General features: G+C 38.6%; 1 protein-coding gene across 9 annotated transcripts in view; it reads left to right on the top strand.

Moving 5' to 3' along the window:
• The window catches only part of LOC115444896 (MAP/microtubule affinity-regulating kinase 3), a 41,051-nt gene that overhangs the window by 19,266 nt on the left and 5,575 nt on the right, over positions 1 to 16,210 (top strand). For 2 of the 9 annotated variants that reach the window (XM_037443635.1, XM_037443634.1), the window contains exons 3-26: positions 902 to 1,101; positions 1,777 to 1,885; positions 2,289 to 2,397; positions 2,713 to 2,832; positions 4,005 to 4,137; positions 5,765 to 5,843; positions 6,178 to 6,316; positions 6,538 to 6,643; positions 6,847 to 6,973; positions 7,292 to 7,415; positions 7,670 to 7,894; positions 8,213 to 8,330; positions 8,492 to 8,581; positions 8,727 to 8,839; positions 9,223 to 9,332; positions 9,662 to 9,762; positions 10,020 to 10,188; positions 10,295 to 10,450; positions 10,633 to 10,887; positions 11,978 to 12,149; positions 12,433 to 12,536; positions 13,147 to 13,173; positions 14,154 to 14,233; positions 15,869 to 15,966. In XM_037443635.1, the coding sequence (XP_037299532.1) occupies positions 902 to 1,101; positions 1,777 to 1,885; positions 2,289 to 2,397; positions 2,713 to 2,832; positions 4,005 to 4,137; positions 5,765 to 5,843; positions 6,178 to 6,316; positions 6,538 to 6,643; positions 6,847 to 6,973; positions 7,292 to 7,415; positions 7,670 to 7,894; positions 8,213 to 8,330; positions 8,492 to 8,581; positions 8,727 to 8,839; positions 9,223 to 9,332; positions 9,662 to 9,762; positions 10,020 to 10,188; positions 10,295 to 10,450; positions 10,633 to 10,887; positions 11,978 to 12,149; positions 12,433 to 12,536; positions 13,147 to 13,173; positions 14,154 to 14,233; positions 15,869 to 15,966 (3,064 nt within the window). Of the gene's footprint in view, positions 1 to 901; positions 1,102 to 1,776; positions 1,886 to 2,288; positions 2,398 to 2,712; positions 2,833 to 4,004; positions 4,138 to 5,764; positions 5,844 to 6,177; positions 6,317 to 6,537; positions 6,644 to 6,846; positions 6,974 to 7,291; positions 7,416 to 7,669; positions 7,895 to 8,212; positions 8,331 to 8,491; positions 8,582 to 8,726; positions 8,840 to 9,222; positions 9,333 to 9,661; positions 9,763 to 10,019; positions 10,189 to 10,294; positions 10,451 to 10,632; positions 10,888 to 11,977; positions 12,150 to 12,432; positions 12,537 to 13,146; positions 13,174 to 14,153; positions 14,234 to 15,359; positions 15,795 to 15,868; positions 15,967 to 16,210 lie in introns of those variants that run through there. The other 7 variants (XM_037443639.1, XM_037443636.1, XM_037443637.1 and 4 more) reach the window with 7 other exon arrangements.

Raw genomic sequence — 16,210 nt, forward strand, 5'->3', positions numbered from 1 at the left:
AAACACATTCAACATTCAGATTACTACTCGAAAGGACATTTATTTTTATTGAAAGCATTCCTTTAGTCCTTTAAAAATTACCTTCTGGCGTAGCACCTGTATCCATTTATTTCAACTGAGAAGTGTAATTATGCAATTTATATGAATGAAAACGCTAGAACTCATAAATTGGAGTTGATTACAACGCGGACGCGTGAACACACTGCCGTGACGCATTGATTTGCTTTACCATTTTGAACCTAAACGTTAATCAATCAAACAAACTGTACACTTTTAGCAATGATGACTTTCTGTATTAGCGTTGCAATCAATTTTTTTTATGGGGATAATATTGTATCTAGACAAATAAATAGATTTAACATACATACATACATAACATCACGCATTTATCCCCGAAGGGGTATGTAGAGGCGCAACTAAGGCACCCACTTTTCGCCAAGTATGTTCCGTCCCATGATGTGATAGGGGGCGAGCCTATCGCCATATCGGGCACAAATTCCAGACTCCGGGCTGATACTGAGCAGAAAAACGCAAATATCACTTTGCCCGACCCGGGATTCGAACCCAGGACCTCAGAGCGCTATTGTACCGGACATGCAATACAACTTCGCCACCGAGGCAGTCTAGAATAGATTTAAACGTGGTAATAAATGCGATTTTCAACTTTGTGTTGGGTTTACTTGAAGACATGGAATTTTTCAAATAAAACTATATTTTAACTTTTCGAAACAGAATGCTAATTTTATTTATTATTCTGTCTCAGACAGTGTAATATTAAAAATAAAAAAAAACATATTAAAACATTGCTTTGTGAATAAAAATAAATAATAGATAATATTTATTAAGTTGGATGATGAAGCGTCTACTCCAAACATGTTAGATTTTCCTTATTTGTTTACAGATTCGACATAGTCAGAAAACTAGGTCAAGGCACGTACGGTAAGGTACAGTTGGGTATAAACAAGAAGACCGGCCAGGAAGTCGCGATCAAGACGATAAAGAAATGCAAAATCGAGTCAGAGGCCGACCTGATCCGCATCAGACGCGAGGTTCAAATTATGTCCTCCGTCAGGCATCCGAACATTGTGCACATATATGAAGGTATGATTAAATAACTTGAAAAGTAAATGTCCCCAACATAAAAATACGATAATCATTTACGTGATAAATTGATGCCGAAGACAATGGAAATAAGAATTCATACTATTGTGGCCTATATGTATCCTAAATTGCGTAAATAAGGCCAAATTTCCAGCAGTATACAATAACGTCCATACTAGGGACGTTTGAAAACAATCACTGTAGATAATCTAGTATGTTATACTTTTATCATCCAAGCTCGCATTGACCCAGATTAAAATGAAAATAGCTTGTATAAAGATGAAAAAAAGTGCACCGTTGCAATCATCCACAAAGACATCACTTCACCCGTGAGCTTATGTAGGTCAGGCACAACACATTTTCTTATTGGAGCATTCATGCTAGGCTGTACAGGCGTGCGACTATGTTTTTATTTTATTTAGTTCGCTATTTACTGGATTTGATATTATGCGTCTCTTTTTATGTAGACGCTTCTGTCGCCTCGTCGTTATTTTATTTGTAGAGAAAATATCTCCTTTAATGGTGCTGGTAGCCTGATAATGCGAATAAAAGAAAGTAGTCCTAGAGGGCACATTTTGATCTTTAACTGTACTGATTACAACTTAATACGGCGTGCTGGTAATAGGATGATAAGATGTTTATTAGCCTCTTTACATATTGACATTTTGTTTTCAGTATTCGAGAACAGTGAAAAGATGATTCTAGTAATGGAGTACTGTTCCGGTGGAGAATTGTATGATTACCTCAGTCAGAAAAAAGTATTACAGGAGGATGAAGCCAGAAGGTAACTACTAACTTATCAAGTATGTTAAGCTTATACCTCAGGGCGGCGCAGTGATCTAATAATGCCAACCCGTTCTTATTATGTACGGCGAAATAATTCTCTCAGCTTGTGTTACACGAGTTTTGTTTTAACAGTCAAAGAAAGTTTTATAAGAGACGATACTCTTTTTTTATGGTTATCAATGGGTGGATTTCGTTTATAAAGAGGGAAGGTGTATTGTAACATATATTGGGAAAGAAGTTGCTTATTATACACTATTTTTAATCCTCCATTGAATCATATCGTAGTCCACTACAATCCCTCTCAAACGCTTCTCAAAATTACATCCATTTGAGAAACGATAATTTGCCTATATTTTTGATTTATTACGTCTAGTTTGTAATACCTATCGTGTTTTTTTCAGGCTCTTCCGACAGATTGCCACAGCCGTATATTATTGCCATATTCACAAAATCTGCCATAGAGATTTGAAGTTGGAAAATGTGTTACTTGATGATACGGGTAGTGCTAAGGTACGTAATCCAACAATGTTTTTTTCATGAACGACTCTATGCCAAATTGCACACGAATTTCAGACCTGCTCCGATATAAAAATTGAGATATTATTAATTTTGTTTGCGGTTTTGCTACCTGAGTTCGCAGGCATTATTCATCGTCTAAGTTAGATACTAAAAAGAATTATATCGATAAATTATATATTGCATCTACATATATAAAATTTTACATAAGATGAAACAAATAATAATTTTAAACAATTTCTTGTGGTGTAGTGTGCGTATAACTTTATCCTATATCACATAAAGGGAATTTATTTTATTTGTTCACAGATTGCGGATTTCGGTCTGTCGAATGTGTTCAAAGAAACATCGTTGTTGTCGACGTTTTGCGGATCGCCCTTGTACGCGTCGCCGGAAATTGTCAAAGGAACCCCTTACATCGGGCCGGAGGTAAATCGAAACATCCGACTTATTTCCGTTGCGGATATTTAGTTCTTTCAGAGTTCATTCTGAGAGTGAAGCGTTAGTTGTACTTCGTTAGTCAAAGAGTTTTGTATCACGCTAATACTCTTGAATGTTTTGAATTTGTATCCCATTTGAAAAATGGCTACTTTTATTAGGTAAAGAGTTTCTATTGGCATTCTACACAGCGAGTATATAATACGGGTTTATGTCTATACAAACACATTAAAATTAAAATATCTGGGTAAAGATCAGGTTATCCAGCACAATAGAGTTGTGAATACGATACTTTGAATAATGTCGGGTTTCTGTAGCAAATTGATTAACGTTGAATAATGTGTATAATTTTACGAGGTTGATAAAATATTCACATTTGAATAGAGACGGAGATGAATATAAAATAATGTTTATTGCAGTCATGAGCGTTATGTCGTTATGCAGTCGCATTGGCTCCATGTCGCCGCGATCTATCATACATAATGCACGGTTGTAGTGATACGGCACTCAGAATTCACCTCGGACATATTCGATTATAATAATGTCCAATTTAGATATTTAAAATACAGTAGATTCGAAATAATATTCAACATAGTTAATTATTATTTTCATTATTTTCCTTATGATATATTTAGAAATTTGAAATTTATATTTTTTTTAACACTGCATATATTCACATCTGTTGGAAACGTTTCATTGATTAGGTGCCAGCTAGCATGGAGCGGTTGCTAATTGGAACCAAGTTGTTTGGCCAATTTACTTGTTATTAATACCGTTACGAGGTGTGAGACTGGAAAAGCGGATTTGTTATGATATAAATAATAAAACGAACTGTATTATATTCACTACTATACCCATTCATTGGTCAGTGTAAGAAAAAACTGAATATAACAAAAAACAATAGTCTCTATTGTATTAGGTGTAAATGAGAGGTTCTCCAAAAGTGGCACAGATGAAGTAATATTAATATTATTTATGTTAACTTTTTTCTTGAACTTTCTATATTTTATAATATAAGCGTATAAAATATTAATTTTTGAGAATGAGAGTAAAAACCGTTTAACCATTTAAAGATTTTTTATTGAAAATATGTAAAATACTAATATTAACGAGTCGCGTTCTGGCTTTATTTTTACTATAATCAATTAATAATGTTCCATCAGGTGGACTGCTGGTCGCTCGGCGTGCTCCTCTACACGCTAGTGTACGGTGCGATGCCCTTCGACGGCTCCAACTTCAAACGGCTCGTGCGGCAGATTAGCAACGGCGATTACTATGAGCCTAGGAACCCGTCTAGTAAGCATATTAATGTTACATTTTACTTTACATACTGGTAGTAGGTCTCCTATGCGACAGGCCGTCTGGGTAGGAACCACCGCAATGGCTATTTCTACCGCGAAGAACATTTTATCCAGCGTAAGTAATGGGTATTATGAGACTCCACCTCTCATGACTCAGGATGACAAGCGCTGTGACGTGCCGCGCTGTACTTTGTAAATTTAAAGTTCTATATTATGCTATTGCGACTGATCATGAGTGGTCGTATCGCTTCCAATGTGCTAAGCTAAGTGGCATGACAGTTACGTCATTCAACTGCAATAAAAAATGGTGTCACAAACTGTGACGAACGTATATGACTAAAATATAACATTGTCTGACTGTCTCCGATGGCAAGTCCCACCGGCGGGTAACCGGTATGTTTGATTAATTTGTTAACCGACCTTCTGCACCTAATAAAAGCTAGGAGCCTTGAGCGCTGTCAGGGGCTTTGAGCGGGGTTGTGCGGCACCTCGGGATTCGTTTCATCACTGTCCGGATTAGCTAATTTGGTTCATACAGTCCCTTGTGGTAAATCAATTATCAAGCAATAAATCCGCGCAATTATCTCCGCTATAGTTATCATGCAAAAGTCCGAATGTTGTTTCTAGCTAGCTATGTATCGAAATAATTATGGCTTGCCAACTTATACTAAACAAGGTTGGTATGTATATTGAATTCGTTCGCCTCTGTACGACCATTTAATAAGCGTTATGGAATACTGGCTTATACGGGTCAAGCCTCTTGGGATGCGGTTTAATTCCAACAATGGAATGTGAAATATAGACACGCCATTTCAAATGCTTACTGGCAGCAATATTGTATAATTTTTCAATATTTTTTTTATTAGTATATCTTAAGTTCGAACTACAAGTAACTAAGTGCAGTTACTGTAGTTACTTATCGAACAAGGCATGAGAAGTACTAGACTGAATAAAATTTCTCAGTCACTTCCTTGAATCTATTATTTTTACGCTTTATTTGTTCCTATAACGGGCGTTGACATTAACATCCGTGTAGCTCCCGTGTGAGTGGGACACATCACACAATTATGATTCATTTTATGCACTTTCCAAATTCGGAAACAATCGTTTATGGATTCATTGATAATTGTGGGCGACGGCATAAATTAGTCGGATTTCAAACTATGAATATAAAACCAATAAGTACAATCTTAATCCTGTAAATAAATACCTACCATTATTATATATGCTACGCAAAGATCACTTGTAAACAAATAAAAAGCGTTGATGTAGGTACTTCTTGTCTCTTGCTTATATCTCGATGGTATTGGACTATGAAGATTAGCAACCACTTAAATATTTGTAAAATTTATATTTATGTTAATTATATATTGTTCTTCTTAAGTTAAGCTGAATTTACCAATAAAGTTTACTAGTAGGCATTTTTCCATTATCAATAGTAAATTATAGACATGGGTAATTATTTCTCTTTACAATCATCTCGAAACAAATATTCAACCAGTTAACACTTACAAAGGCTTAAGCGTTGTTGGCGTGCTGCAAGTTGTGTTTAAATGCAATGTTTATTGTTTACACAGTCGATTAGCTCTGTACTCTACAAGCATGTGTATGGTTTCTTGCAGGCGCATCGCCGCTAATCCGAGACATGCTCACTGTCGACCCCCTCAAGCGAGCTGACATCGCGTACATATGCGACCATCCGTGAGTACACTATTGGATTTAACACGTAAGTTTGTATTGTAATTGAAGGGTTGTATTTGGTTGATCCACTCTGTTGAATAAACGAGTGAATGTTATTGACAAAATGGAGTTAGTTAACGAAGAAACAAGAGTAAACTTTCCAATGGGGAACAATCAATGAGTTTGTTGCCGACGCCATATAGACTTTTTATTATTCGGGATCGTCAGCGAGCAACAATCCTGACTCCTATTTTGACTGATATTTAGAAGGATAGGGGTTTCGACACATCATCTCTGTAGTCAATAAAAGCTATTATTTATTTTGATGATAATGGACATTGTGTGGTGTGGTTAGTTGGGTGAACACGGGGTGCGAGACGTCGTGCCTGGAGATGGCGGAGGCGCTGGCGGCGGAGACACCGGTGCGCCTGGACCTGCTGCTGTCGCTCGCGCCCGCCGCCAACAACTCCAACTCCGTCGTCGTGCCGCCAGAGGTCACTCAATTCTAATCCCTTTCTCATACTACATAATGTATTTTTTACAATGTATGGTTTAATGATTATAATTAATTATCTGTAAACATGTCTCTGTGTCTAACTTGTGCTAGTGGACTTTGCAGTGATCTGCAATGGTTTTTTTTATGCCTAGAGCGTTAATAGCATGTTCATATTTGAAACCGAATATATTATATATATCTTATATTTCATTTGGACAGGCTGATTTGGGTCCGGAGGAGAGTTGCACGGATCTGACGAGCTCGGCGTCCATGGCGATCGAGCCGAGCAATTCCGCCGAAAAGAGGATCTTGGAACTTGTTGCAGGTTTGTGAAAATTAACAGCTCCCATTAGTTAAAACTTAATTTATAGAAATCTTCTAAAGCATATGACACGACAGCTAGCTGATTTCATGATACATATTTTGTTAGCTTTGAGCACGACGAACTGTAGGCGAAAATTAATGCCTTATTAATTAAATTTTGACAGGAAAAAAAAATGTTACAGATCATGTATTCTTTTTTCACAGAAGGTGGTGAGGACGCCATAAAGCCATCGCCGACACGCACAATAGTCTCTGCCGGGGACAATAAGCGCAAGCTCGAGCTTGCCATGTCGGCCAGCGGCCTGCAACGGAAGAAGGACCGCGTAGCCAGGTCAGTTAGACTGCGACGTTGAGTACCTTATAGCTCGTTAGGTTCTTATCTATCTTTGTTTTATGTACGATGTCATATTTTATTTCATAAGTGGCAATTTAGTTATCATTAAGCCTACTAATTAATTAGTTGGGAAAATATATCGGGCTGTATGATTAATTACAACGAATGAAATACACATTTGATATTAAAATATTCTAGTAATTTTTAAGTTCTCTCTTCACACCGGACGTGTTGTTTGAAATGTATTTGTTATAGCAATATCTTTGCATCTATTACCCACATCATAAGATGTGTATAATGTGTAATTGCGTGCAGCGCGGCGAGCATGTCGTCGTCGCGCGCGGCGGTGCCGGAGGAGTGTGCCGCCGAGCCGCACGCCGAGCCGCGCACCGAGCCGCACGCCGAGCCGTCTGCCGAGCCGCCCCTCACGCCCGACACGGTAATCAACACTGATTCTTCGCATACCTTATTGTCTCCAAATCTTATTCTCCTATTCAAATTTTCTTGTTAATAATTATTCAAATACCCATTCATTTTTAACTACATTTGCGTACCTACTTTTCTATTACTTTTATTATTTACTCAATGAATCATATTCTCATGAAAAGTACGCCCGTAAAATTTTACTCTTTCTAGATACAAATATAAAAAATGACAAATATTACAAAACCAAACTTGAATGGAAATTCACAGACAATTAAGCCTTCGCTGCAATCGTCAGCGACGATGACGATAGCGCCCGCGCCCGTCGAACTCGCGAAGGACGCTACCAAAGAAATAGTCAAGGAAGCACCCAAAGACGAGGAACCGAAAGAGAAGACTGGCGCCAAGCCGCGAGTCACCGTCAAGAAAAAACTATCGCCCACCAAGACCGTCGAGGAGAAACCCACCACGCCTGACAAACAGGAAGAAGTCAAGGTGAGCTAGTCCAGATGTTAGACGTGTACTGAGCAATGATCTATTCAGACGATATAAGAAATCCCAATATTCATAATTACGACATCCATGTTCTATAGGTAAAATAAAGACCTAAGCACGTTGTTATTAAAAAAAAAATTGGTTATTGTGAAAATGCTTACAGAACGCCAGCCATGAATAATGAGTATAAAGCCACAATCAGGAACTATTGAATAATAAATGATGCGTAACTTTTTATTCAGACATAAATTTAACATTTCCTAGCTAACATCTCAAGTATAGTTGTTATCTTTACTGATTTGAGTTGTATGTTAATAGCCGGAGGATGTGAAAGCCAGCGCCGTAGCGGCGGCCGCTGACAAGCTGACGTCGCTGTCGATCGCACAACCGCCCGCCAACCAGACGCCCACCAAACCGAAGAAACTCTCCATACCAGGTACACACCGCGCGAATGTCATCTACAAACTTATAACTTTGTATTATTTTTTCCAGTAGTTAAAACAGGTTATTTTAAATTAAACTCAAATTTTTTGTCTATGATATCAAAATACTGTTGGTATTTTGTGTAACATGTTTTAATAATAACGTCTTCGTCAGGAGGAAATGTGGGTAGTTTCAAAGACCAATTCGAGCGACGGGCCTCCCTTACCACCGCACCTGAAATCAAACGAAACATATCTAAGCCAGGTATGAACATGTCTTGTTCTTTCTTTTAATTTGCCCATTAACTACTTAAAATGTTTACCGATTTCATTAATTCAGGATGGTAAAGAAGTATTTTATTTTCGTATGTTCGTGTAATACTAATTGATGATTTTTGTATTGTTCTCAGTCGTCTCCAAGATTGCCAAACCAAAAGCACAAAGTGAAGATCGTGAATTGCCTGCGAAGACACCGGACCACGGCACGGTCCGACTGCAACAGATCGGTATCGAGCCAGCACAAGTATGAAAAATCACTTAATTTGCATTAATATATTAATTCTTCCTTACATATTATAAAACAATGTCAACCGCCGCGTCTGTTTGTCTGAACACGATAAACTCAAAAACTACCGCAAGAATTTCGATGAAATTTTATATAGAGTTACTTTGAGACCCCGTGAAAGACATAGGCTACTTATTTCCCGAAAAAACGAGCGGAGCCGCCTGCAAAAATTAGTTATAATACAAGAAATAGTTTTCCTGGCAAAATGTACTGTATACATTTTTATATTTTTTTTTTGGAGTCATAACTGCTATAGCCTATTATTTGTACTGAAATAAGATTAACCCATAATTTTGTTGAGTTTCAATACTTCGACAGTGAAATTCATTAATATCTGACAGACTCCCACGGAACCGGAGCACCACCCGGGCGGAGTGAAAAAGACTGAGAGCGAACCCACGCACGGAGCCACACCGGTCGACCCCTCGGTATTACTGCAAGACGCCAGGAGGTACGCCTTCAATATCGACTAATCGATTTTTTCAATCCAGCTGAAGAATGTACCCATCAGCACAAAGATTTTTTTACATTTTTACAAATGATTTCTTTTGATTATTTTATTCTTGAGATCAGATGGAAGATTAAGATTGGGATCGTTTACTAAAACGTTAATGGACTATATGTGTATGGCAGGTTTATATATTCAACGTTTTTTACAAGTCATCAAGTCAAATCATTATTCATGAAAAAATACATGTAGAATGACTTGTGATTCATTTACTATTGAAAATTATTTATAGTAATATTCTTATATATGTAATTTGTGCCATGCATACTCAGAAGTCTTCAAAATTCGATGGCGAAGCTGGTGGAGGAGAAGGCGGGCGAGGAGAGTCGCAGACGTGCCGCGCGCGATATTATCTCATCTGCCATACGTACAGGTACGTTAACATAGTTCTAAGTTTACACTATGATTAGTGTCGGCTAGTTGTTTGGTACTTGTATTTTATTTATTTTCTTGTTTACATAAGTTTGGTTTAAGAAATATTAATATTTCTTTCATATTAAATTTACGCACAATTCATTGATTTGATATAATTTGGCGGAAATTAATTATAATCGCAAATCACTATAATCTATAATGTAAAGAAAAAGTATCGATTATATTTGTAAGCCAACCGCCGTGTGTTGTGTGCAGGCAAGCCGCCGGTGCCGTACGGGCGCTCGTCGTCGGCGGGCGTCGCCGCGCTCGTGTCGCCGCCGGGCTCGCCGGGCGCGCCGCCCGCCGCGCCACACGCCGCGCCGCACTCCGCGCCGCGCCTCTTCCGCACCGAGGCGCTGCACCGCGTCGAGGACCACCGCAACAGGTTCGCGGACACTACACCACTAACTAATTTATTATCTTCCATAAAATATATAACAATTCTATATGTTATCATTACGCCATTATTTCTATATACTTTGTTGTGACAGGGGTGTGTCGGTTGAGCGCATCATCCCGATCCACGTGGCCCCGGAGGAGCCGGGTGCCGCGCCATCGCCCACGCCCACGCCCACGGCTGCACCGCCTAAGCCCGCCTTCACGCCCTCACCCGCGCCCCGCGCACCCGCCGCGCACGCACCGCTCAGGTCTTGTAAACTTTGATTCGAATACTCAGACAAATAAGGTGCCTCATTAAATATGTAAATACGCTATAAAGTTATCAAAGATATTAAACCATTTTACGATAATATTAGGTATACAGTTAACTATCCAAATCTGTATATAAAACAAAATCTTTGTTAAAAATAATTTTGGATATTGTTTTTAGACGATTGGCATCATCGGAGTCGACGGCGAGCGAGACTTGCTCGAGCCCAGGCGACCCCATCAAGAAATCGGCGCGCGAGTTTATCATCCCGATCGCGGTAGAGGGCAAGGGTTACGTGACTCCGCGACAGCGCAGCCTCGAGCCGGATCCGTCGTCAACCCACTCGCTGGCGCATGCGCACGCACCGGCACACGCGCCCGCACACCGACACGTGCGCGCGCCCCGCGCCGGACGACTCAGGTCTCCTGCCGGATTGTAATATTACATTTTCATGTTTTACTATGAACCTTTATTTCACTTTCAGATTTCGCAGTCACAACACAAGTCTTTTGCTAAACAAAGCAATTTGGCTGCAATATAAGTTACTAGATGTGTAAAATTTAGCACAGATGAATTTTACCATTATGTAGTTTCAAATAATGTCAAAGACTAATTTACTATCTTTAAACGAAAATATCTAATAATCTATCTATACTATTATATAAAGCTGAAGAGTTTGTTTGTTTGTTTGTTTGTTTAAACGCGCTAATCTCAGGAACTACCGGTCCAAACTGAAAAATTCTTTTTGCGTTGGATAGCCCTTTGTTCGTGGAGTGCGATATGCTATAAGTATATCATCACCTTATACCCAATAGGAGCGGAGCAGTAATGGCTAATCTCAGAAACTACCGGTTCGAACTGAAAAAATCTTTTTGTGTTGAATAGCCCTTTGTTTTTGGAGTGCTCTAAGTTATATATCATCACGCTATGACCAATAGGAGCGGAGCAGTAATGAAACATGTTGCAAACACGGGGACAATTTATTAGTTTTGAGAGCTTCCGTTGCGTGCGCTGCGTAAACGGTTAAAGTTATGCAACAATGATGTATGACGGGATTGTTCCTCTTAAAAAGTTGTAAAAAATATATTATAAAACATAGTGCCCCGCTGCATCTGTCTGCCTGAACGTGTTAAACTCAAAAACTACCCAACGTATTAAGATGAAATTTGGTATGGAGTCAGTTTGAGACCCTGGGAAGAACATAGGCTCCCGGCAAACCACTACTTTTATAACGGAAAACTTTAGCCTGAAAAACTTTAAAACGCGGGCGGAGCCGCGGGCAAAAGCTAGTATAATAAATATAGTAGATGAGCCTTGTCACAGATGTCTTTCAAAACACGTCTATAAAATTTCGTATTTTTGAATGGTATAGTGTACACTGAAAAATATCATACTTTATTGATGCAACTGCAGAAAACTCCGGACACGTGAATTTGATAGCTGTCACAGGACTCATCCTAGATGTTGCAAAGTATAAGTGAATGGGATATAAGGTAACGTTGTATCGTTGTGTGTGCGAGTGCAGCAGCCTGGTGAGCGGCGGCGAGTCGGAGGAGGAGGACGAGTCGCACATGCACCGCCTGCGCTCCAGCCGCGCCGCACGCGCCGAGTCCGTCTCCTCCGGCGAGGACGACGAGGAGGACGAGGGCTTCCATCTGCTCACAGCGGAGAACCTCTTCTCAACACTGCTACATAGGGTACGTATTCGCCTCAACCTCCCCCGAAAACTGTGTGATTTATATGTAATGCATATTATTGTCGTAATGTAGGATGCCACCATGTGGCTGATGGTAACCAGTTACTGTTGCCTGTTAACAAATCAATTTCGACTAATTGCATTGTCGAATGAAATATGAGCGGGGAACGGACTGTTGACAATACTTATCTCACTGACATACAGAATGGCTCGATTAGAATAAATATCGATATTGAAACAATCATTCTATTCTATAAATTTTAATATACCGATGTGGGTTACAGGTGCGCGCCCTGACGAACCGCCTCAACGGCGAGGAAGGCCCCGGTTTCCCGCAGCATCCGCACTCGCTCTTCAACAACTTGCATCAGTCGCCATTCTTCAATAGGTGAGAGATGACACGAGGAGATGAGTGTTGCTTCCAATAATTATATCCGCTTCAGGATTTTTTTACGTCCTTTATTAATTGCAATAAAGACAAAATCATAAATAAATCTGAAATATTTAAAGGTTGCCATTAACTGGAAAATATTTATGGTCTATTAATTTGCAATAGTAGATAGGTGACATATCTTATGAGAAAATATGGAGGGAGCTATTGACCTTAGGGTTGGGCACCAAAGGGTCGAGTTCGATGCTTATGTTTTGATTTCAACGGAAGTACTGACTTAATGATGACTGCATCATCGACGACGAAGTTACATAAATACAGTTATACCTCAAAAACGTAGTAGCTGGACGGAAACCGGGCTTAGATGATCCTGACTAAAAGACGCAACAGCTAATTTGTGACTTCCTTTTAATTTTTTCACATTTTAAAGCGCGTTTTATAAATTACCTAAATTTTATGTAAAGATGAATTAAACTTACACAAAAAAATAAGATATGTCACGCATTTACCAATTCATAGAAATTCATTGATAATCTTGGGGTAACCATGCATTTTTACATATATATTTTTTTCACCCAATTAAACTATTTTAATTTTATGCATGCAGCCCTCACTTACCAAGGAGACATCTATTGTAAGTATTCAACATTTTATTTTAACTATTCGCACTAATCAAAAATACAATAGGGTACTGGACTAAATAAAAAAATATATATATAATACAAGAAATAATCTGTCATACTTCATTTACATTTTGCATATGAGACCAAAATAAGTTTATATTTTTGTATGATAAAGTATAATAATATTTATTTCTATAAGGGAACTTTAATTTTTATCAATGTTTCCACTCTTACTATGCATATTTCTTTTTGTCATGTACCCTATTATATTATACGTCACACATTCATCACACGATTATTTAATATCTGTTTACATGCAGCACTCACAGATATGTGGAAAGCAAACGAAGTGTGTCAGAAACGTGAGTGAACTATACAGTGTAACAAAATTACAACGACTTATTTATTATTCGAACTTTATTAATTTAACAAAGATTGTTATAATGATTTTGTATTAATTTTGGCTTTTTAAAAAAAATACATTTTGCAGTACATTATCACTCAGTTCTATATTATTACACGAGTAAGTGACGTATCCAATTAAAGTATTGTTTCTATGGATATTCAAAACATAATTAATGGTCTTGTCGGGGTCAGTCATAATAATATGGTTACTTCCTCACACCATAGACAGTTGACAGAATGGATTTGATTAAAAATGTCGGATATAGTTGTCTATACTTACATCAACTATACTTACTCTAATGAGTAGAGAAGTGACTCTTCATAAACCACATAGAAATTAGACTTTAAATATTCGCCATTATACATAAGTGGCGTAACATCACCTATTCTGCATTATTACTTATTGTAGTAGACATAACGAAGAAAAAAACTTTATTTGCGAATAATGACAAAGGCCATAGTTATTTTTAAAAAAATATGCATGAACATTGATACATAGATAAATTAAAAATATTGAAACACTTCTGTTAGGATACAAGTGTTAGATTACTGTGTGAATGTGTTTTGAATATGTTTTGTGTTGCAGGCGCGAGGGCTGGGGCTCGCGCGAGCTGCACGCGGACTTCGACTCGATGTTCAACAAGTCGCGCCAGCAGCTGCCGCGAGGTGAGTGCTCGTCCGCTTGTGCACTCGCTTGCCGCGCACGCGCTCGGGGAAAACGTTGCCGATAGCGCTCGGCCCACCGCTACCACACGCACCCTTCGATACTTCTTCACGTCCCTAATTAAATAAACTATGTCATTTCACATCTTATAATGTCAAATTGAAGCGTATATATGAATAGAGTGAGGCATTGTGCCGGAAAAATTAAGTTTATATTTTTTTTATTTCCGATAGACAACTTTTGAAATCTACATTATTGGAACTTTTTTTAGATTTTTTTAAAACATCAAAATTTTTTGTGTTCTTTGTAGCATGCGGAACGGCTCGTTTGATATGTTTGTGTGTTACAGAGTGGTACATGATCCCTGGAGTCTATGTTTTATAATAAACTTTAAAATTATCCAATATTCCTTGAAATGTATTATGTGTAATTGTTACCATCATCGACTTTAAAAATCTCATAAAATGAAAAATATTTATGTACATAGTGCACACAATTGTCTTTAGCCGTAACATTCATCAAATAAAACCCAGTAGTTAAATTTATTTCAAATATAAAAGGAAATTACATATGGAATCATCTACACTCTGTAAGCAGCGGAGTTTCTTTCATAAACATCATTAGTGACGCCTACAAATATTCAAGGAAAAATGATGTATAGAAAAAATGACAATAAGGGAATCGTTTAGTACGATATGGTTTGATCACGCTATTTGGCTGCCCGGCGCTGCTCGCGATCAGTTCACCCCTCATGGTTGGCACAGTAGTCCAGGCGTGGGATATTCACATTCGCACCGCAAGTAGCTAGTGCCGCTCCGCACGGGCCTACAACACTCACATGACGGCTAGCTTACACTAAAACAAATCAATTAACGATCAATTCATATCATCATTGGCCCCCCAACTACCGAGTTAGCGATAGGAGCCTCGATATTTGCGACGTTTTCCACCGTCCGAGTCGTTTTCATGTAACATTTACATCATGTATAATAGACTATAACATATGAAATATAGTCTATTATCCATATGAAGTGTGTTTTTAGAGTTCATTAACATGTTTTCAATTAATAAAATTAACTTTTTTTGCATTGTAGTGTTTATTGTATTCAATTTGCATTCTTTGTGCAGGTGTTGACTTTCTTCTACCCGCTAACACTAGCAGGAAAATGTTGCGTTGCTCTCAATTATAAATTCAGTTGTGTAGACTTGAGGTTGCATGAAGTGTAAAGAAAGGCATTTCACAAGTCGCATTTTCTGTGCCAATTCATTTTTTTTTATTATTAGCAAATTTAACTTTCATTTTGAATTATCGATAATTTTCAGTGGGTAAAATATCGAGCCGTACACAATATAGGTCGCAGACTGAAAGTTAATTAATTTGTTTAGAGAGTGATGTTGGCATACATGTGTAGATAGTGGATGTGGTAGCACTGAAAGTGTAGCGCGGGAACGCGGAGACACGTGTGTAGTAGCGTACGGTATAGCGGCCGCGCGGAACAACTTATCTGCAGCCAGACTAGGACATGCGACGGGCTAGTGGGGAGGGGAAGTGCGGCACGCGGGGTGTGCGGGGCGGGGGGCGGGGAGGGTGCTGGAGCAACAGAAGCGGTAGTGAGGTTGTGTTGGTGTGGTTGCAGTTGGGTTGCGCGTTACACTGCATGCTCCGACCAAATCTTCACTTCACAGCGGCACCAGCGCCAACCACAAATCCGCTACAAACGCCACACAGCAATAGGTACTAAACTATATATTTATTTCTTCATTTATGTGTTTTTGTGTTACGCACCGTGCGCCGCGATCGTTTACCAGAATAGAAATGCCTCCTTAATAAGTGAAATATCGCTGATTCATGATTTAGTTCACATTCTGGTAAATTAATTTCCTATCAAAAGCAACATTTTAATGCATCGTTTGCCATTGAGTTTTTTTGCATATCAGCTTTCCGTTTGGTCTAATTCAACTAGTCCGCATTTAGCCCT

Source organism: Manduca sexta, chromosome 26 (assembly GCF_014839805.1).
Source record: "Manduca sexta isolate Smith_Timp_Sample1 chromosome 26, JHU_Msex_v1.0, whole genome shotgun sequence".
In the NCBI taxonomy this organism is placed as follows: Eukaryota; Metazoa; Arthropoda; class Insecta; order Lepidoptera; family Sphingidae; genus Manduca; species Manduca sexta.